This window comes from Polypterus senegalus, chromosome 2 (genome assembly GCF_016835505.1).
Source record: "Polypterus senegalus isolate Bchr_013 chromosome 2, ASM1683550v1, whole genome shotgun sequence".
Lineage (NCBI taxonomy): Eukaryota > Metazoa > Chordata > Cladistia > Polypteriformes > Polypteridae > Polypterus > Polypterus senegalus.
In genome coordinates, this window is record NC_053155.1 from 117,559,967 (window position 1) to 117,583,592 (window position 23,626).

At 36.5% G+C, this 23,626-nt stretch overlaps 1 protein-coding gene across 2 annotated transcripts in view; it reads right to left on the reverse strand.

Annotated features, from left to right (window-relative positions):
- hlcs (holocarboxylase synthetase (biotin-(proprionyl-CoA-carboxylase (ATP-hydrolysing)) ligase)) overlaps positions 1–23,626 on the reverse strand; it is a 228,623-nt gene that overhangs the window by 106,476 nt on the left and 98,521 nt on the right. For both annotated transcript variants that reach the window (XM_039744447.1, XM_039744449.1), the window contains exon 6: positions 12,629–12,900. In XM_039744447.1, coding sequence (XP_039600381.1) covers positions 12,629–12,900 — 272 coding nt within the window. The remainder of the gene's footprint in view (positions 1–12,628; positions 12,901–23,626) is intronic.

The following is a 23,626-nucleotide window of genomic DNA, read 5'->3' on the forward strand; positions in this document are numbered from 1 at the left end:
ACGCATAATCCAAATTTAGAGTTTCAGGTAGCCAAAGCATACACCAGCAGTATCAGATGTAAGACATAGACAAACTTTGGGAAGGTTATCAGTCCACTGCAAGTCACACATATATGTATAAGACCACATTCATACTCATCACAAATCATAAACCAGACATCCCTGCCATATGGGATTAAACTGGACCATTTCAAAAAAATCCATGTTGAGGGCTAAAAGCTAACATCTACATTGGTTGGGAGCAAGAACTGCGCCATTTACATTAAGAATGTTAACGATTAACTGCCATTTGATTGGTTTACATGAAAATTTTTAACAGAAACGTCTTATATGCAGTAGGTTATACATATAATTCATATTTACATTTGGAAATTAAATTGCCTTACTACATTATAAAGTCTAACTAATACAGACTTATCTTGAGACATTTTGCACAACTAGACATACAGTGGGATGCAAAAGTTTGGGCAACCTTGTTAATAGTCATTATTTTCCTGTATAAATCGTTGGTTGTTACGATAAAAAATGTCAGTTAAATAAATCATATAGGAGACACACACAGTGATATTTGAAAAGTGAAATGAAGTTTATTGGATTTACAGAAAGTATGCAATAATTGTTCAAACAAAATCAGGCAGGTGCATAAATTTGGGCACCGTTGTCATTTTATTGATTCCAAAACTTTTAGAACTAATTATTGGAACTCAAATTGGCTTGGTAAGCTCAGTGACCCCGACCTACATACACAGGTTGTAGCGGGGCTACATAGTAGTAATAGTGTTTGTGTTCGTACCACGTGCGTCTTGTTTCCATCGTCCCGTTTACTGTTTGTGTATGTCAGTGAATGCCGTCCCCGTAAAGGGGGACAGATGATGGAAGGAGATCGCAGCCCCAAACCTGGAAAACACCGGTTTTCAATTAATCAATTACATTCGTCACAGGACTATAAAAGCAATCAATGGAAGAGGAAGAGAAAAGAGGAGAGAAGGAGATTTTCAATATACGACCACGAACCACCTGTACCTGCTGTATTTCACATCGCGCATTTCCATCCAGTTTGTTTTTCATTCCGCCGGACTCACTCCAATACCCTCATCATCGAGAGACCCCGGGGTCGGATCATTTTCCACCACCGCCGAGGATACACGGTGAGGCTGTTCCATTTTTTCCGGGAATTACAAACACTCCATATATCGTTTAACCAGTCATCTCTATTCAGAACAATTGTTACTCGGACTCAAGTTCACGACCGTTCATTTCCGTATTTCATTCATTCTTTTTTGGTATTTGTGTTGTTTGTTATATGTTACAAGGGCAAGGGAGGGGTAGTTATATTCATCTAGGGATTTGTCACGGTGTTTCATCTAGGGATTTGACACGGTGTTGCTTTGGTGGAGGGATATTTATAATTTATTTAGCTTTTCTGTTTCATCTAATACATTTTATCAGTTTAAGTTTACATATCTGTTTTGCTTTTGTGCTTATTTCCACCGTCGATTGTGGGGAAAAGGTTTAATTTGTTAAAGGTACGGCTTGATTAGATTCAACCTCAGCAATTAATCCAGGCCACAGGTCTTGGAGGTGTAGCTGCCGGCCGGGTAAGGGGCGGCCGTTACAAGGTGAATCCTATAATGAGAAAGAGTATTTAAGGGGGTCAATTGTAAGTTTCCCTCCTCCTTTAATTTTCTCTGAAGAGTAGCAACATGGGGGTCACAAAACAACTCTCAAATGACCTGAAGACAAAGATTGTTCACCGTCATGGTTTAGGGGAAGGATACAAAAAGCTGTCCGAGAGATTTAAGCTGTCTGTTTCCACAGTTAGGAACATATTGAGGAAATGGAAGACCACAGGCTCAGTTCAAGTTAAGGCTCGAAGTGGCAGACCAAGAAAGATTTCGGATAGACAGAAGCGACGAATGGTGAGAACAGTCAGAGTCAACCCAGAGACCAGCACCAAAGACCTCCAACATCATCTTGCAGCAGATGGAGTCACTGTGCATCGTTCAACCATTCAGCGCACTTTACACAAGGAGATGCTGTATGTGACTGATGCAGAGGAAGCCTTTTCTCCGCCCACAGCACAAACAGAGCCGCTTCAGGTATGCTCAAGCACATTTGGACAAGCCAGCTTTATTTTGGAATAAGGTGCTGTGGACTGATGAAACTAAAATTGAGTTATTTGGGCATAACAAGGGGCGTTATGTATGGAGGAAAAAGAACACAGCATTCCAAGAAAAACACCTGCTACCTACAGTAAAATATGGTGGTGATTCCATCATGCTGTGGGGCTGTGTGGCCAGTGCAGGGACTGGGAATCTTGTCAAAGTTGAGGGACACATGGATTCCACTCAGTATCAGCAGATTCTGTAGACCAATGTCCAGGAATCACTGACAAAGCTGAAGCTGCGCCGGGGCTGGATCTTTCAACAAGACAATGACCCAAAACACTGCTCAAAATCCACTAAGGCATTCATGCAGAGGAACAAGTACAACGTTCTGGAATGGCCATCTCAGTCCCCAGACCTGAATATAATTGAAAATCTGTGGTGTGAGTTAAAGAGAGCTGTCCATGCTCGGAAGCCATCAAACCTGAATGAACTAGAGATGTTTTGTAAAGAGGAATGGTCCAAAATACCTTCAACCACAATCCAGACTCTCATTGGAACCTACAGGAAGCGTTTAGAGGCTGTAATTTCTGCAAAAGGCGGATCTACTAAATATTGATTTCATTTCTTTTTTGTGGTGCCCAAATTTATGCACCTGCCTGATTTTGTTTGAACAATTATTGCACACTTTCTGTAAATCCAATAAACTTCATTTCACTTCTCAAATATCACTGTGTGTGTGTCTCCTATACGATATATTTAACTGACATTTTTTATCGTAACAACCAACGAATTATATAGGAAAATAATGACTATTAACAAGGTTGCCCAAACTTTTGCATCCCACTGTATGACATTTAATTTTAAGCTATTTATTTTAAGCTACAAATCAAAAGAACAGATGAAGAAGCAGCAGGATTTTCAGTGCTCTGCACTTCAGGACAACCAAATGCAATCTAAGACCACAAAATGTACATAAAATATTTGCTTTTATTTTTTATAATGTTTGAATTAAAAAGGTTTTTTACACAACCTTTACTATTGTTAAACTTTATTTTTATAAAATTTAATCAACATTATGCCTGCTTTTTGACTGTCTGATATGAAAAAGAAAAAGTATGCCAAAGGCAATAGAAGCTGCACAAATCTAAATAAGTCATCATGTCAATGAAAGAAAAAAAATCAGACAAGGCTGAGTAAGAGGTCAACTCCAATAAGAGTGTGGACAGAAGAATAACTTAAGATATCCAAGTGAAATACCAATTTATGCCTGTAGTGTCTGTATGTCTGTGAGTCAGTCACAGCTGTCTCACTAGTAGATCACTTGGCTTGGGCAATATGTGGAAATTATCATTCTGATAATTCTGGCCTACTACTTGCAATAGTGTTTTTACTTTAAGATGATGTTTGACAAATGCTTACTACCGCACAAAAAAAAATACAGATACAAATTCTGAGATCTAAGCAACGTGAACACACTAAGGACAGATTTATACTTCATGTGACGTGACGCATTCTCCGGCGGACGGCACTGCTACACAATTGGGGTACTGTTTATACTTGTGCACGTACTTAAATCTGGACGATTCCACCAGGTGGCAGTGCAAGATATTATCACAATAAGAAAACAACGTTCGGCACTGCTGTGTTGTGAATTGCCTGAGACATCTATTAAATTCTCAGGACACCTTGCCACAATATCTCTAAAAATGATGGATGTTAAATGAACGCATCCATCAATCCAGGGATGCATCCATTCCAGCAAGCATTGGGTGCGAGGCAGAAACAATCTCTGGACGGGGTATCAGCTCATGGCAAGGTGAATACAAGCACACACATATACTAGTATCATTTTAGCGTTACCAAATCCCCAAACCTGTATGTCTTTGGAAAGAAATCAGAGCACACTCTGGAAACACATCAGGAAAACATTCAAACTCCTGGCAGGAAACACCAGAGACGTGACTCGCTGCAAGGCAGCAGTACTACCACTCTTCCACCGTGCTACCCCATCATGTGTAATTATTAACAGCCTTCATTATTTATTTGAAGTTAACAAATTATCTGTAAAATGTAATATACATACATTAACGAATTTCATCATGAAAGTGATATCAAGTATAAAACTAAGGATTCTAAATGTGCAGAGAGCTGGATATCATAAATTGAATGTGTTCTGTGTTGAAATTGCTGCCTGCCAACTGCTGTCAGCACAGGAGAAAGTCCCAGAAGCACATAGAGATTAACAACTGGGTTGGTTTTAAGATTTACTATGGTCTACATTAATGACAAAGTAAACTATGAAATTAAAGTGGAAATTTCAAGATTACAACAGAAAGTTCCACTTTAAACACAAAAATAGACCTTTTCACTGTGTCCCTAATTATTTTTCTCGGTGGCTCAAATACACTGCCATACATTCTGATGCTGTTTTGAAGGTGCAAAGAAAAAAAAAAGACAGCATAGAAGATGGTATGTGAGACTTTTAAAATGTATCGTGTCATTACGTTAGGGAATATGTGACACTTGGAAAGAAAAGCACAATGAATACATTTGTATGTCACCATTTTGCTTCACCACATTGATCCATTCATCAAACATCGAAACACACACATTGATCCAGTAGGATCTGCAAAGCGGCTTGCTGTCACATGTTGATAGTAAACTGAGACTCAGATGTCATGTTTCAACTTGATTACACTGCATCCCCCGATTTTTTTCTGGTACTGCAACTCACAAATGCATCATGTTAATTTTTGAGACATGCTCAGAGGACATGTCAAATAAACAATGGGAACGTGTGGCAGCCATTATGTGTGCACATATGCTTTCTGAGTGTGGAGTATAAATCAGTCCTTACTAGAAACGAGCAATCACTAGCCAATTATTTATAGATGGCTGATTTGCATGAAAAAAATACAACTAGTGCAGTTATTTAGTAGTTTATTTGGTTGTAGGGCCAAAAAATAAAGTAAACTAGAAAGTTAAAATGAGGTCGCTTGTGGCATCTGCTGGTAAAACATAACAACAAAAGACAGAAACACAGCAAATCCAAATTCTTATTTCAGAGTAAATTGCCCAGGTGAATTCTCAAAAAAACAGAGTTTATCCACTATTGAGTTCAGAGGTTTTATTTGGGACTTTCAAAAACCAGACCCATGTACATCCAACTACTATCAGAAATCTGGAGCCTACTGCAGCAGGTTTGGATGTAAGGCAGGGGAAATCCCTGGTATGCAATATGTATGATAAGGCTGATGTTAAGAAAAAAAAGAATATGATACTTCAACTATCTATTTTGAGAGAGAGAGAAAAACATTGAAAAAAGGGAGACAAATATTTTAAAATATAATTCTGCTAATGGATTACTTTCACAATATCAGGTATTTTAAGTAAAGTTAAATTAATAAATATAGAATAAATACAAAAACCCATTAGTATGTTTAGTTTTTCATCACTTGGCAGACTCTCTTCGCCTACCTACCTTTGTTTTTATCGCTTCATTGTTAAACAATGTTTTTAAAGTAAAAGTGATTGGTCAGCAAACAATTTGCTGATCTTGTATGATGACCTTGTCAGTCTCTCGATTGGTGCCATTTTATTTTCAAAAACCGGTAGTGGTCTCCCCGTGACTTTCTTGTATACTCAGATATGGGGATGGATATTTGAGGAGTAAACCACAGAACAATGATTATATTTTTATATTATGTACATTAAGGAATCATCAACAAACAAATCAAATCAAATTAATAATATATTGAACTATTATTATAAAAGTAAATCGGACTCTGCAGCTGCATGAATAAAAAAAATAAAATAAAATCGAGTATGTATTCAGGTAAAGTACCACTTCTGCGTGATGGATTTGGCCCAAAAGTTAATACAGATCTACAATTGTGGTGTAACAACAACATGCCGAGTTTGATCCATCTATCTAGTTGCAATTTTGAGTTATTGTGTTTACACACACAATTCCAAAAAACAGTATTTTTGGATTCTGGGAGGCCTAGAACGTCAATATTCAAAATTTCAAGGTCAAATTTTTTTCATGATTACTATACTTTGTATATGAGAAAGTAAAAACAATTTCTCCTGTGCGAAGTGGCAGATGATTTGCTGTCAACAAAAATCAGTCACCTGAAATATAAATTGAATCTTTACTCACTCGTGATTTTTTTGTCTATAAAATAAACGTTTTGTTGACCAGCACATTCTGATTTCAGCCGTTTGAATTACATCTTCATATACAACAAGTGCAAAGAAAGGCAGCACGAAAATCGCTTTCTATTTCACACCCGCATTCAGCTTGCTCCGTCACCGTTATTGTTGAGTGAACAGCTGCCCTTCGTCACCAGCTGCCGTTCACTGGATGAATATGTGCAAGCGGCTCATGGTAGATAACTTTCTGTTTTAGAGTTAAAACTTAAAAGGGTTAAAGACTAACGGCAAGAATATTCATTCAAAAATTAAAACTAAAAATATTGTAGTACATTTTTATTTCAGTTAGTCTTTCCAGATACTTTAATAGTTTAGTTTTTCATTTTGGTTTTGTTGATTATTTTATTTCAGTTTATGAAAATGTTTTTTTAATAATAGTTTCAGTTTTGATTTTAGTTTTCGTCACCTATAATAACCTTGCACTGCTGTAAGACAGCTGGGTTGACCTTGACTAAACTGTTTCGGCTATGCTCTTAACATAATGCTTCTTTCCTGATACAAAGATACAAATCCAAATACATTTCCCTTACAAAATGCAAATTATAATCTGACAAACTCTGCTGTTGGAATTCAACGTAGTAGGCACACAGTTTTGTACACTTTAAATTTTTACTGACAATGAAAGCAAGTACAATAAGCCATTTTCAGCATACTTTTAAGTAAAGATAATGAGAGGCAGAGAATGTACTATAATGTTTCGATTGTGACACCTCTAGCCAAAGCTGCAAATTTGCTGCTGTCAGTCTAGATACATGAATCAAGATTAGTTGGATAAAATCCTATTTAGATTGCTGTTATTAATATGGTATATTGCCACTGGTACAGCTGTAACATCTTATTCCAGTTTATTTTTTTGCATAAATAACCATCAGTGAGCCAGTGCATTTGAAAAGAGTTTTGCGCTACCCAATCAGCTCTGCAGGAGATGTACATCAGCGTTCCCACAAATGAAGTGACTTAGTGTAGCAGTGTAATCAATGGCTCATGGATAACCATCAATGGCCCAAAAATAATTTGTCACAGATTACTACAATGGAAAGGAATGCCACTTTATTTAACCCAAGGCTATATAATTGATTGTGTTCTGTGCAGCTGTGCCATTTTGGAGCAGCTGATGATATATATGGCTTAGCAGAAAGAATTCTTATAATGCATTAAAACAACACATTTTAGGGAATGTGTAAAGAAAACATAACTTACAAAAATAATAAGAAGCAGTTGTGGTACCATTGTTTCCATCTTAAGCTGCCCTGATTATGTTTTGTGCTTTTTATAAATCCACAAGCACCAATAAATAATAGCTGGTGAGACAAGGTTTTAGCAATTGTTGTAGCAGCATTAGCTAATGATGGGTAGTTGGATGATGTATATGCAACTTAATCTTTCACAGCAACCACCTTCCTGACTAGTCACCAAATAACTTGTTAAATTGCTTGGCTCACTATGTTCATTTGTTTTGTAGTTTAAGTATTGCCAAATAAGTGAGTGTAATTTCTTCTTGACTACTCATTCGCCTATCAGTCTTTTTCCACATTAAACAATGAATTTTCATACCCTTACCTTGCAACAGTTACCCCACCTCTGTCACAAATCGTGGGTCGCACACACTACTGATTAAGTGTATCTGTTAGGGGTGATCATTTTTTCACCCCATAAAACGTTATTTCAAAGATAGAAAGCAGCACGGTGATTTCTATTATTCCTTATTGGCTGCATTTCATTTAATACAATGATATAAAAAATCATATAAAATGGTATAGAATCTGCGTCGTAGACTGTTTTATGTCATATTTCTTCAAAGAAGTCTTAAATTAGTTTGCTTTAAAAAAATCTTACGGCACACCTGTGAACCATTGGAAATCGCTGATCTTAATCAATCAATAAATATTTGAACAGGTGCTCTAAAATATATGTGCCTCGTAGAATTTAGTGTCCCTTCTCTTAGGTGCACTGAGATGTGATTGCTGCGGAACTCCTCTTGTTTGCGGGCCTTTGCAGGCCGCTTGTCTTGTGTTTTAATGCATGCTCCGTGCAAAATGCTGTCATATCTGTTAGTAAACATGCATGCACAGCAATGTCCTGATGTCTGCGTTCTAAGGCTGCAGGTACAGTATATTAAACGCTATTGACGTTTTACCGGGGTGCTCTGTGATTGAGGGCGGACAGTAGATTTTGTTAAAATGATATCGAAAAATACCATTCGTCAGTTGTATTTTCAGTCGTTTTGGCGTTTTTACTGTTCTGTTACCAAAAAATTCTTCAACGGTGCTCATCATCAAAGGAACATGGGTAGTAAGATTTAGTAAAATATCAGTAATAATAATACATTGCTCGACACCCAGTAACACTTTACAAAGACATTTAAAAGACAGCTCGCTAAAATAAATGTAGCAATCCACTGTCATGCTATAAGTGATAGCTTACTCTTAAACATTTACACAGGTGATTTTTCCTGGGGATAAAAAAGGGGAAAAAAAATTCACGGGAAAGGTTTTGTTGTTGAACACAAATTTCACCTCCGCCATGTGAGTCACTAAAACTATTGGAATAAAAACACATGTCTCATGTGAATGAACCCTGGATAAGTAATATCTGAAATCCATGGTAAAAGATGGATGAAAGTCTTCTACATCATTTTCAAGTCTACTATGTCCCACTGTCCTCTCCACTCAGAGGGACACTCACTTCTACAGCTGAGCTTTTGCCTCAGAGTTGTGAGCCCCAAATGTTGCTTGCAAAATGAACATTACAGCTAAAATTGTTACGGGATTGACTTTTTTCTTCATTATATATTTTCATTTATTTATTCATTCAGCCTCTGTTAAAAAAGAAGCGCATTTTCCCTTAGAGGACAAATAAAGTTCTATCTGAAATATATGAGACTTTGAAACATTAATATTATTTGTTAAATGAAGTACCAAATATCCACTAATACATATTTGTATGACATGTTAATTAAAGAGTCCGACAAACAGCAACTGAGATATTAAAACATTTTATTGAATCTATTCTGACAATTATAGTCTTTTAATTAAAATAATGATTATAATCATCAGAAAACGTAGCCATTTTAATGTCAGCATAAAACCAGGCCAGTAACATCTTTGTGAAATAATATTAGCAGTTTTATAAATTCCAGAATGTACACCGATAGCACTGGCATGGACTTCCTTACAAGTATCTCAATAAATAACTTTCATATTCCTCCTGTTGCCCTGCTTGTCTTTTTTCACAATAGTAAAGGTCATCCCCTTGAAAAAATTATATTCACGCAGCAATTAATAATATGGTTATAATGTAAAACACTTCAAACAAACCTCCAAAATGTATATTTTCTTTGTTTAAGTTGACTTCTTCAATGGATCTAACACTTACAACATGGGGCACTACAACACACAAACACAAATATCTTTTAGTATTGTTTTAAATAGCCTTGAAAATTGTTACTATCTGTCCTCTATCCAAGCCACCGATTTACAAAAGAGATTTACAGGATTGGGCCAGAAGACAAGAAATGAGACGGAAAGAAATGCCAGTCTAGTGCCTTCCACACTGACACTCGGTCATACTACTACAGTTTAAAAGTGCCAACTCTTTCAGATGGTAGTGAAACCTGGAAAATATATTGTATTAATGGACACAGGAAAAAAGTTAAAAGACTTATTCTGACAGTGACCAAGTTGGGGATTGTTGATCTGTGAAGTGGCAGTAAAAATTGAAAAAAAAATGTATAAAATCTGATTACAAAATCTATCAAGACACCTCAAAAGGTATATAATTATTAATTTATGAAAACTCCATAGAATAGATTCTACCACATGTTTTTCCTTCAACAGTCATGCTAATGTCAGAAATTGTGTGTTTTATGACCTACTTTGTGCACATATTGAAGCTGTTTAATGGAAAATGCAAGCACATGAATAAATAATTGTCAACGGTTACAATTTAAATTTATATTTGCAGTATATGCTGTATCCTGAAATGCCAAATTTGAAATGAGAGGATGATGAAATGTTATTTTTTGCTTAATATACTTTAAACAAACTGATCACAAAATCTCCTAATCAGTTTGACTTTATTGGTACCCTAAAGTGGCACATATCTTTGAAGAAAATAAGTCCTATCAGGTTTATTTGGCTTTAAAAAAACCTAAATAATAATAATGTCTTACATTTATAAAGCATTTTTCTGGCTACTCACAGCGATTTTCATAGACATACTTAAAAAAAAGACAGTGTAAGCTCTTGATTTTTTTTTTTTTAACTAAAAATGTTCAATATTGTAGCCTAACTTTTCAGAACAGAAATAGAAGATTAGCTCCGGCCATGAAAATAAGTATCGCTGCCAGCAGACAGAAAAAACAAACTGAGGAAGCATGTACCATAAATTAAAAGACCAATTGTCCGCAGAAATCTGTGAACCAGTGAAAAATCCGTGATATATATTTAGATATGCTTACATTTAAAATCCGCGATGGAGTGAAGCCGCGAAAGTTAAAGCCCGATATAGCGAGGGATCACTATATATATATATATACAGTATAAGTGTATCTATATATGTATGTGTGTGTATATATATATATATATATACACTAATGTATATTTTTAGTCCTGATACCCTAAAGAATAAAACCAGAATAACGCCATAGCCATAAAGACAGCATTTCAAAGTTTGTTCAGTCTAATATACACAAAGTAGGCTATTAGTTAAACATATCTGAGCCTTTTAAAAATATTTATTAACAATTTAAATACAAGGTTACAGGATGAAAATGCATAACCCAATACTAAAAAATATTTTCTTTTTGTATTAATGATTCTTTTTGGCTATTCCTGTTTTATTGGAAGTAGCACACATATTTTATTGAATAGATGCACTACATGTTTTTTTAAGTACTTTAAATCATAAAATCTTTATTACTTCAGTACATTCAAAGGCTACAGAAATTTAAAGAAAGTAACTGAGTAGTACCCGAGTAGTTTCTGAAATAATAATTTATTTGTATTCAAGTAAATTATTATAAAAGTAGATTTACTTTTATTTAAATAAGAGTATTTTTGCTTGTGTACTGGTTTGGACTTTCAACCAACTTCTGTTCATAAGAGAAAAAAACATTGATCAGCTCCATTGCTAAATCCGCTTAAATTAGTTAAGGGTTTTGGGGGCTGGAGCCTATATCATATGTAATAAAATGTTTAATCATTCATTAGCATAAAAAATATTTTCTCACATTTTTCAGCAAAATTTTTAACAATGCTTCTTTAATTTTGAATATTCAGATTTTCTGAACCATTCCATCAGTGGCTGTAAAACTACTGACTCAGATCTAACCTATACTACTACTGCTACTACTACTACTACTGAAACAACACAAGCTAACAGGAGATGCCTTGCAAAAGCTGAGTCAACATACAGCTTTTATAATCCAAAGCCTGCCATATTCTGACTTCCCCCCAAGTGTTCCTATCCATTGTACCATAAACTTTTGCCACGTTTGTCACAGTGAAAACCTGGTTCAAACATCTGACTTTACTGTAATTTTTACTGTGTTATATTAATGGTTATAACTGCCTTTCCACACCTACCAGATTAATTTCTCAATATGCTTGGAGTAAACATAGATTACAATTGGATATAAAATACAGTACATAAATAAGGAAGAATGTTATGATTTTTGATACTATTCACAGCAAAAAGATTTGTTTACTGGAGTTTTACTGAACACCAAAGACAATTTGTCCTCTTGCCTTTGTGTCACAATCTTAGTAGTGATCACCCATTCCAATGCTCTGGTGCAGATAATGTAGAATTTTAGAAAAGTATATAAAGTAGAAACAGATCCAAGAAAAAAAGAACAGGAAAAACAGCTATTCACAATGCCTAAATGGCTAAATTTATACAGCAAGACAAAACCAAATTCAATCAGTAAATTTCACTTAATTAATATTTTAAAGATCACTTCAGAAATAAATAATCTAACAGGAATCAAATAAATGCTACGTTCAAAAAGCAAGATGATAAATTCTGATACAAATTTCAACCCAAATGCAAGCTGGTCAAGGAAGAATACCAAATATAAATATGCTACATACTGTAATAAATAGAAACAATGTACTTATTTAACTGACTAATTTAAAAGATAAAATATTAAATCTAACAAATTAAAAAAAAACTGACAAATCAAAGTACTAACTTTAAATAAAAATTTGAGGGGAAGTACAACAAAACAACGCCTTGTGTATCAATATTACAAAAAACAAAATGAGAAAAGAAAAAAAAAAACAACATGACCAGTTATACTTTACCCGTCAAGAAGATCCATGGTTGTTGGAGTCACCTCAGCAAAAAGCACAATTTTCCCCAAACACTTTGTCTGTAGATTTTCATAGTACAAATGATGGTTAAAATGTTCAGAGCAAAAATTAAAGAACTGGGTAATCAAAGGAATTAAATCTTCTGTTGGCTCAATCTTTGGTTCATGTTTTGTAGTAACTTTAAGAGAAAATTTGGAACTCTTCAGTATATTTTCAGTATCCAGTCTGGATGTCAACCACTTTAAGAAAGAATTGTGTACTTTCTGAAAGAGAAAGAATCCCACAATTATTGAAATGAAACAATACTCTGAATGCAGATCACTATATTTCAATTGTAAAATTAATTTTAATACACAAAAAGAAAATGTATGACCACAAAAATTACTCCAAAATACTATTCACTTCAATTTAGCTATATTTGTAATATTAGAACTCTACCTGTGTCCAAGATACATCTGTATACAATGCTGCTGACTGGTAGTGACCTGAAATTACTGTATGTGTGAGATCAACTGAAAGTTAAAAATGGATGCAACATTTAAAAAAAAAAAGAAATTCGGAAGTCAGTGACACGCAATTATTTGTTCATTTTTAACCCTTTTATTTATAACTTGAAAATATCTAAAAACAAATATAAAAAGTCATGGCTGGACAGTGTTCTCACAAATGGCTAAACATGATATCAAAACACTTATATGGAACTATTATTTTTAATGCCAAGAGAATGGGTAACAGTAACGCAATAGCAAATGTACTTTGGTTTGCAGAATTCAGACACTTTACTAATTCTAATTTTACTCAATAACAAATGATAAAAAATAAATTTTACTCACTGTTTTATTTGTATTGTGGAGCACTGAAACTCAACATTTGTTTTTTTAAATACTAGAAATAATCTCAAACAGGAAAAAATAAGGGAAATACGTCACTTCCATAAGTATTTAGTTCCTGTGCTTTGGAAGCTGTAAGTTTCCACAGCTGTAAATTTACAAAGGTGTAAATCAGTATGTTTAATCAGTATGTAAAACTGTGTTCTGCCATAAATGACATCTAATTAATCTAATTAAAACATTGTTCCTTACAGACAGTTCTATCTGAATATATTTGCCTCCCTGTAACTCTAAATGGGAATACTAAACAGGAAAAAATATTGATTAATGGATGAGGAGTTGACAATTTTGGTTAACAATCATGGTTTATGCCATTCCTGCCCAATATAAAACTGGATATATTTAAGCCTCTCTGAATTAATTTGTCAAACACACAAAATCACATTAGTGACAATAGTGTCTTACCAATAGTGGCTATTCTACTAATCTACTCAAGAGTAATAAAGACAATTTGGGAAAAGGTAGTGAGAACCCAAGAACACATTAAAGAATCTGCTATCCTCTCACCTTTAGGCCAAGGTCAGTGTTCGTGAATTCATCTTTCAGAAAGACACCAGACAAAAATGGGATTCATATACAGCAAAAAGGAACAAACTACAGCTCACTAATATGAACTCAATGGCTCACCTCAAGATTTTATAAAGATGATGAGTTCTGAACAGAGCAGACAAACATGTCAGTTTTTTGGCTGTGATGGGCTTCATTATGTCTAGAGAAAGCTTAAACTGCATTCCATGGACCTTATAGAAAAGTTTGACAATAGTGGTGATGGTGTTATTTTTGGAGGTGTTGTGTTCTGTCAAGAAAAAGCTATCCTGCTGATATTGAGGAAAGTCTGTACCGTGTCAAAGGGTTCATCAATTAGGTGAAACACAGCTAGATCATGAAGAAAGGGAATAATCTAAAACAAAAAATAACATCAACATTGCAAAAAGGAAAACCAAACAAACAAACTTTAGACTTTAGGAACATCCAAATTATGATGAAAGGCCAAAAAAACTAGTTCATTTTGAATAACCTAACAAATAATAATTAAAAACAAGTTGGACTGGGCCAAAATTCCTCCACAATGTTGATAGAGACTAATCAATACCAACAGAAACAGTCTGATTCTGGTTAATGCTGCTAATAATATCTGAGACAGTTACTCAATCCAACTGAGCATATATTTACAGTATGTTTGTTTTATTTATTTTTTTACAAAAGTACAGATTGTCTATTAACTCTTTAATTAACTGAATTACATAACAATTAAAATCGTGTTATTTAGTAACTACACTAGAATTTCATTGAGATCTGCTAACACTCACAATGAACTATAAGTAGAAAATTACCCAGTAGTACATACTGCACTTTCATAGCACTATAAGCTAAGCAGCTTATGGGCTATTCAGAAAAAGCCAACAAGACAAAACACAGGTGCCGGTCATAAAATTAGAATATCATGAAAAAGTTGATTTATTTCAGTAATTCCAATTAAAAATTAAACTTGTATATTAGATTCATTCATTACACACAGAGTGTATTTCAAATGCTTACTTCTTTTAATTTTGATGATTATAACTGACAACTAATGAAATCCCAAATTCAGTATCTCGGAAAATTAGAATATCAATTAAGACCAATGCAAAAAAAAAACAAAGGTATGAACATGAAAAGTATGAGCATGTATAGCACTCAATATTTAGTTGGGGCTCCTTTGGCCTGGATTACTGCAGCAATGCAGTGTGGCATGGAGTCGATCAGTCTGTGGCACTGCTCAGGAGTTATGAGAGCCCATGTTGCTCTGATAGTGGCCTTCAGCTCTTCTGAATTGTTGGGTCTGGCATATTGCATCTTCCTCTTCACAATACCCCATAGATTTTCTAGAGTTTGCTGGCCAACCAAGAAAAGGGATGCTATGGTCCTTAAACAAAGTACTGGTAGTTTTGGTACTTTGTGCAGGTGCCAGGTCCTGTTGGAAAATGAAATCTGCATCTCCATAAAGTTCATCAGAAGCAGGAAGTATGAAGTGCTCTAAAACTTCCTGGTAGACGGCTGTGTTGACCTTGGACCTCAGAAAACACAATGGACCAACACCAGCAGATGACATGGCACCCCAAACCATCACTGACTGTGGAAACTTTACACTGGACCTCAAGCAACGTGGATTCTGTGCCTCTCCTCTCTTCCTCCAGACTCTGGGACCTTGATTTCCAAAGGAAATGCAAAATTTACTTTCATCAGAGAACATAACTTTGGACCACTCAGCAGCAGTTTTGTCTTTAGTCCAGGCGAGACGCTTCTGACGCTGTCTTTTGTTCAAGAGTGGCTTGACACAAGGAATGCGACAGCTGAAACCCATGTCTTGCATACGTCTGTGCGTGGTGGTTCTTGAAGCACTGACTCCAGCTGCAGTCCACTCTTTGTGAATCTCCCCCACAGTTTTGAATGGGTTTTGTTTCACAATCCTCTCCAGGGTGCGGTTATCCCTATTGCTTCTACACTTTTTTCTACCACATCTTGTCCTTCCCTTCGCCTCTCTATTAATGTGCTTGGACACAGAGCTCTGTTAACAGCCAGCCTCTTTAGCAATGACCTTTTGTGTCTTGCCCTCCTTGTGTAAGGTGTCAATGGTCGTCTTTTGGACAACTGTCAAGTCAGCAGTCTTCCCCATGATTGTGTAGCATACAGGAATAGACTGAGACCCCGCTTAAAGGCTTTTGCAGGTGTTTTGAGTTAATTAGCTGATTAAAGTGTGGCACCAGGTGTCTTTAATATTGAACCTTTTCACAATATTCTAATTTTACGAGATACTGAATTTAGGACTTTTATTAGTTGTCAGTTATAATCATCAAAATTAAAAGAAATAAACATTTGAAATACATCAGTCTGTGTGTAATGAATGAATCTAATATACTGTACAACTTTCACTTTTTGAATGGAATTACTGAAATAAATCAACTTTGTCATGATATCTAATTTTATGACCGGCACCTGTACAGTTTTAAAGAGAGAAAATGAATGCACAGGTCATTCTATTTAAATTCAATCTTAAAAGTAGAGGTGGGAGATTCCCAACTCAACCAAATCCATTAGCCGAGTAACAATAGAAAGGAATGCAACATACTGAAATGGATCATCCCAGTGTGCCAACTGAGGGCATTTTTTAGCAATTTCTGCCAGAATGGAGAACACCAAAATAAAGCCTTATTGTGCAATGAATAAAATGTAGGGCAGTCATTTTTCACTAAAGTTTGACATACAATTTCTCAAATTTGATAGAAATTGTGCTTGTGTAAAAATTTAAAACATTCCTTTACTTAAAAACTGATGCCATAACATGTGTTTTCTTTATTTTCATGACCATTTACAGCACTCCATCACTCTCCTTTTTGGTCAAATAGCCCTTACACAGCCTAGAGGTGTGTTTGGGGTCATTGTCCTGTTGAAAAATAAATGATCGTCCAACTAACCTGGCTTCTGCACAACACAACTGTTAGTCCCAACCCCATCGATAAAGCAAGAAATTCCACTAAATAACCCTGATAAGGCACACCTGTGAAGGGAAAACCATTTCAGGTGACTGACTACCTGTTGAAGCTCATTGAGAGAATGCCAAGAGTGTGCAAAGCAGTAATCTTAGCAAAGGGTGGCTATTTTGAAGAAACTAGAATATAAAACATGTTTTCAGTTATTTCACCTTTATTGTTAAGTACATAACTCCATACGTGTTCATTCATAGTTTTGATGCCTTCAGTGAGAATCTACCAATGTAAATGGTCATGAAAATAAAGAAAACACATTGAATGAATTTTGGCCTGTACTGTACATATACACCAGTGGCGGACCGTGCATTTCACACCTAGGCCTTCAGTAGTGCTCCGTCTGAATCAACCTGCCCCTCAAAAACTAATTTATGGTTATATTAACCATCTTAATATGCAGAAATACAGTACTGTATAAAGAGCAGTTGCATCGCAGATAGATAACTCCTGTAGCCAAAATAAATGCCTTTATTGAATAGATAAACCATGGGTGAACAAGTTCCTTTCTAATGCAGCTACAGCCGCGAAACACATAAAAAACATCAATAATAACTCATAAACTTGCAATATTATTTAGGAAAATTGCAACATTTTACTCACCAAAAATTCAGATTACAGTGATCCCTCGCCATATCGCGCTTCGAATTTCGCGGCTTCACTCCATCGCGGATTTTAAATGTAAGCATATCTAAATATATATCACAGATTTTACGCTGGTTCGCGGATTTCTGCGGACAATGGGTCTTTTAATTTAAAGTACATGCTTCCTCAGTTTGTTTGCCCAGTTGATTTCATACAAGGGACGCTATTGGCGGATGGCTTAGAAGCTACCCAATCAGAGCATGTATTATATATTAACTAAAACTCCTCAATGATATACAATGTGCTTCCCGAGCGGATTGTTTGCTTTTCTCGGTCTTTCTCTGACATTCTCTGCGCCTGACGGAGGGGCTGTTTGCACAGAGGCTATTTGCCTGGAGGATATGGACACTCCTCTAAGAAATGCCGCTTTATCACGGTGGCCCAAAAGCATGTATTGATTTTTTGATTGTTTGCTTTAATCTCGCACGCTCTCTCTGACGTTCTCTGCTCCTGACGGAGGGGGTGTGAGCAGAGGGCTGTTGCACAGAGGCTGTTTGTTTAGAAGATACGGAGGCTACTCTAAAAAATGCTGAAAGACTACCTTCACATTGCTCCCTTCTTTGCGGCTGCTTTATCGCGGTGCTCATACTTAAAAGCCCAACAGCACGTATTGATTTTTTGATTGTTTGTTTTTCTGTCACGCTCTCTCTATCTCTCTGACATTCTCTGCTCCTGAAGGCGCTCGTTTGAAGTGAAGATGTGTTTGCATTCTTTTAATTGTGAGAAAGAACTGTCATCTCTGTCTTGTCATGGAGCACAGTTTAAACTTTTGACTAAAGGGTGTTATTTCATGTCTAGAGGGCTCTAATAATGTTAACAATGTGGGAGAGTTTATAAGGGCTTAAAATATATAAAAATAACCATACAAACATATGGTTTCTACTTCGCGGATTTTCACCTATCGCGGGGGGTTCTGGAATGCAACCCCCGCGATCGAGGAGGGATTATTGTATTTGTAAACAAAATCCATCCTCCTCTCTTTCCTCAAAAACAGTTCAATTACTCTGTCGTACAGATTATCCGTGCGCTTCAGTTCCATCAAAAAGACCCTTTCTATCGCCATTGAAGCTAATGCTGAAAGTCGAACCTGCCCTGTCGTATTTCTGTCATAAGTTTGAATTCACTTTAGGGCTGAAAATGTCGCTCGACAGAAGCAGTGGACACGGGAATGCTCACCGCCCAACATACCAATGTGTATAGCTGCCCCATGCTCTCATGCAGATTTTTCTGATGAAGGAAGTCAAGAGGATCAGTGGGAGATTTGCAAAATCATCCATGGCATACATTACAGTCAGTTCTGTTTTTAGCTGAGACAGATCAAAAAGTGCTCCATGGCTCTGTGTTAAACTGGAGAAGGATGCATGTGGGAAATTTTTCTTGTATTCCCGAAACCTCTGGGGGTCAAGGAGCGTGACAAACATAAGTTTTTCGTGGTCTTGAAATCTGGTCTATGTCTGGCAAATAATATTGTCCAGAATCCTGCCATGGAGTTGGCAGTAGTGCGCGCGAGGATCTTGCGCTTGACCTCTTTGTGCGCTCGGAGCTCCTGTGGTGCGTTCAGTGGCCTCATAGAGTTCCTCATATCGGCTTCTATCTCGCTCAACAGTGTCACAAAACTCCTTTACCCTAGCCAGACAAAACTGCACATCGAGTTTTTTGTCCTGTAGTATTGAAAAGAGCACGCCTGAATACTCAAAAATGCCATTGAATGTGTGAAGCAAAAAAAAAAACTATAAATCATCCAGACGTGCTTTAAATCCATCAGCACAGCGCACTGTATCCTCATCATACTCGTCATGATGCTCCAGAATGTGATGAAACAGTTCCTTTAGAGCATATCTCTTCTCAAAGACCGTATTGACCACTCTGGATGTGTCCTGCCACCGTGTTGGTGCCAAACGAGAGAGACACCGCTGGCAGATTTCGTCCAGTAGTTGCGTGTGCCGAGGCGATCTAGAAAAAAATGCAGCAAGGCCATTGAGGTGGCCAAAAAAGATCTTGCATTCTTTAAGCTTTGAGGCCACTTTAGTACTAAATTGAGCCGATGTGCATAGCAGTGTATGAATAAAGCCAAAGGTGCTCTCTCTAACTTTAGCCTGCACCCCATTTAATCCAGAAGACATGACCGCTGCGCCGTCAAAACACTGTGCCACAACTTTACCCAGACATTCATTTTCCAACAAAAACCTGATTATAAGACTTGCAATGTTATCGGCTTGCTTCCCACTGGTAACATCTTCAAATCTGACAAATCGCTCCTTGACACCTGTGCCCGTTACGTAATGCAGGACCAGTGCTAGCTGCGCTGCGTTACTCGCATCTGTCATCTCATCCACCATAATAGAGACGAACTGTGCTTCTTTAACGTTACTTCTTATCTCTTCTCCCATCACTTCAGCAATAGCAGTGATCGGGTCGTTTTGTATTTTACCCGACATCCCAGTAAACACTTTATTGGTGGACAGGTGGTAATGTAAATCCATGTTGCTCTCAGCAATGAGAGAAAGAAGCTCCACATAGTTCCCTTTGTTATTGGATTCCGCGCATTCATCGTGTACCCGAAATGAAAGTTCCTGTTTGCACAAAAAAATTACACAATCTATCAGTCTTTTTAAGATTTCTCTGTTTTTCTTCACCTTTTCGTTATGGAGCTCCGTTTCCCTGCGCACTTGCTCATTCAGCTGTAGATCCACTCTGGTTTCCCCAAAAGTTTTGGAAAGCACCGTTGCTTGAAAGTGTCCGGCAGTGCTTTGATGTCTCGTTGCTGCCTTGGTTAGACAAGACAAATTTACAAACCCAGTGTGGCACCAAACACCATGCCGATCAGTGGGAAACAACAAGCACTCCCAGCAATACAATTTGCAGTGTTCCTTGAACCTTGTGAGCCAGAGGTACCGCTCGTAGTTGGTAACCTGAAAGTGGCGGACAAATCCTCTTTCTGGTTGTGACAGGCTAGCTAGCTTCAGAATTGTCCGACCTTTCTTAACAATGTCCAGCTTTTCTTGAAAAGTCTGTCTTGAAAATGGCCTTGAAAGTAAATCTGCCACCAAATCTATTTCTTCTCCTCCTTCAGCCATTGTGGGGTGACAAAATAGCTATTACACCATCCTATCTAATCAATGGGTCTGAATATGGTGACGTTGCCATATGCCTGCTAGAGGGCCCTACTGACACCAACTCAAAATCTGATTGGTGGAAGCAACAGTTTAATCGACATTTATTTTGTGTTAGATGGCCTGCAGAACGGATTGTGAAGGCCTCAGGACAGACTTCTTTGACTTTGACTCTGCCTGGCAACAAATGATGGCTGAAAAGTGATTGGTTAAATGCTTTAATACGAAAATACATGTCTGGAAGCAGCACAACCATCAGAAAACTATGAAAGGAAGAGGACAGACTATTTGGAATTATTTAATAAGTATTCATGGACAAAATATAATTAACTTCAGTTTGTGATTCAGATATTTTTTAGGCCAGCAGAGAAGGCCTTGCAGGCCCTGACAGCCCACTACTGATATACACATACATATACACATACATACATATATACACATATATATATATATATATATATATATATATATATATATATACATATATATACATATATAAATATATATACACATATATATATATATATATATACATATATATATATATATATATATATATACATATATATATATATATATATATATATACATATACATACATATATATATACATATATATATACATATACATATATATATACATATACATATATATATACAGTGGTGTGAAAAACTATTTGCCCCCTTCCTGATTTCTTATTCTTTTGCATGTTTGTCACACAAAATGTTTCTGATCATCAAACACATTTAACCATTAGTCAAATATAACACAAGTAAACACAAAATGCAGTTTTTAAATGATGGTTTTTATTATTTAGGGAGAAAAAAAATCCAAACCTACATGGCCCTGTGTGAAAAAGTAATTGCCCCTTGTTAAAAATAACCTAACTGTGGTGTATCACACCTGAGTTCAATTTCCGTAGCCAACCCGAGGCCTGATTACTGCCACACCTGTTTCAATCAAGAAATCACTTAAATAGGAGCTGCCTGACACAGAGAAGTAGACCAAAAGCACCTCAAAAGCTAGACATCATGCCAAGATCCAAAGAAATTCAGGAACAAATGAGAACAGAAGTAATTGAGATCTATCAGTCTGGTAAAGGTTATAAAGCCATTTCTAAAGCTTTGGGACTCCAGCGAACCACAGTGAGAGCCATTATCCACAAATGGCAAAAACATGGAACAGTGCTGAACCTTCCCAGGAGTGGCCGGCCGACCAAAATTACCCCAAGAGCGCAGAGACGACTCATCCGAGAGGTCACAAAAGACCCCAGGACAACGTCTAAAGAACTGCAGGCCTCACTTGCCTCAATTAAGGTCAGTGTTCACGACTCCACCATAAGAAAGAGACTGGGCAAAACGGCCTGCATGGCAGATTTCCAAGACGCAAAACCACTGTTAAGCAAAAGAACATTAGGGCTCGTCTCAGTTTTGCTAAGAAACATCTCAATGATGGCCAAGACATTTGGGAAAATACCTTGTGGACTGATGAGACAAAAGTTGAACTTTTTGGAAGGCAAATGTCCCGTTACATCTGGCGTAAAAGGAACACAGCATTTCAGAAAAAGAACATCATACCAACAGTAAAATATGGTGGTGGTAGTGTGATGGTCTGGGGTTGTTTGCTGCTTCAGGACCTGGAAGGCTTGCTGTGATAGATGGAACCATGAATTCTACTGTCTACCAAAAATCCTGAAGGAGAATGTCCGCCATCTGTTCGTCAACTCAAGCTGAAGCGATCTTGGGTGCTGCAACAGGACAATGACCCAAAACACACCAGCAAATCCACCTCTGAATGGCTGAAGAAAAACAAAATGAAGACTTTGGAGTGGCCTAGTCAAAGTCCTGACCTGAATCCAATTGAGATGCTATGGCATGACCTTAAAAAGGCGGTTCATGCTAGAAAACCCTCAAATAAAGCTGAATTACAACAAATCTGCAAAGATGAGTGGGCCAAAATTCCTCCAGAGCTGTAAAGACTCATTGCAAGTTATCGCAAACGCTTGATTGCAGTTATTGCTGCTAAGGGTGGCCCAACCAGTTATTAGGTTCAGGGGCAATTACTTTTTCACACAGGGCCATGTAGGTTTGGATTTTTTTTCTCCCTAAATAATAAAAACCATCATTTAAAAACTGCATTTTGTGTTTACTTGTGTTATATTTAACTAATGGTTAAATGTGTTTGATGATCAGAAACATTTTGTGTGACAAACATGCAAAAGAATAAGAAATCAGGAAGGGGGCAAATAGTTTTTCACACCACTGTATACACACCACTGTATACATATATATATATATATATATATATATATATATATATATATATACATATACATATATATATACATATATATATATATATATACATATACATATATATATATATATATATATATATATATATATATATATATATATACACACACATATATATACATACAGTATATACCCATATACCCATATATATATCTATACTAATAGAAGGCAAAGCCCTCACTGACTGACTGGCTCACTCATCACTAATTCTCCAACTTCCTGTGTAAGTAGAAGGCTGAAATTTGGCAGGCCAATTCCTTACAGCTTACTTACAAAAGTTGGGCAGGTTTCATTTAGAAATTCTACGCATAATGGTCATAACTGGAACGTATTTTCGTCCATATACTGTACTGTAATAGACTGCAGCTCGATAGCCGTGGGAGGCGGAGTTTTGTATTAAAGCATTTAACCAATCACATTTCAGCCATCATTTGTTGCCAGGCAGAGAGAATAGACTGCAGCTCGATAGCCGTGGGAGGTGGAGTTTCATATTAAAGCATT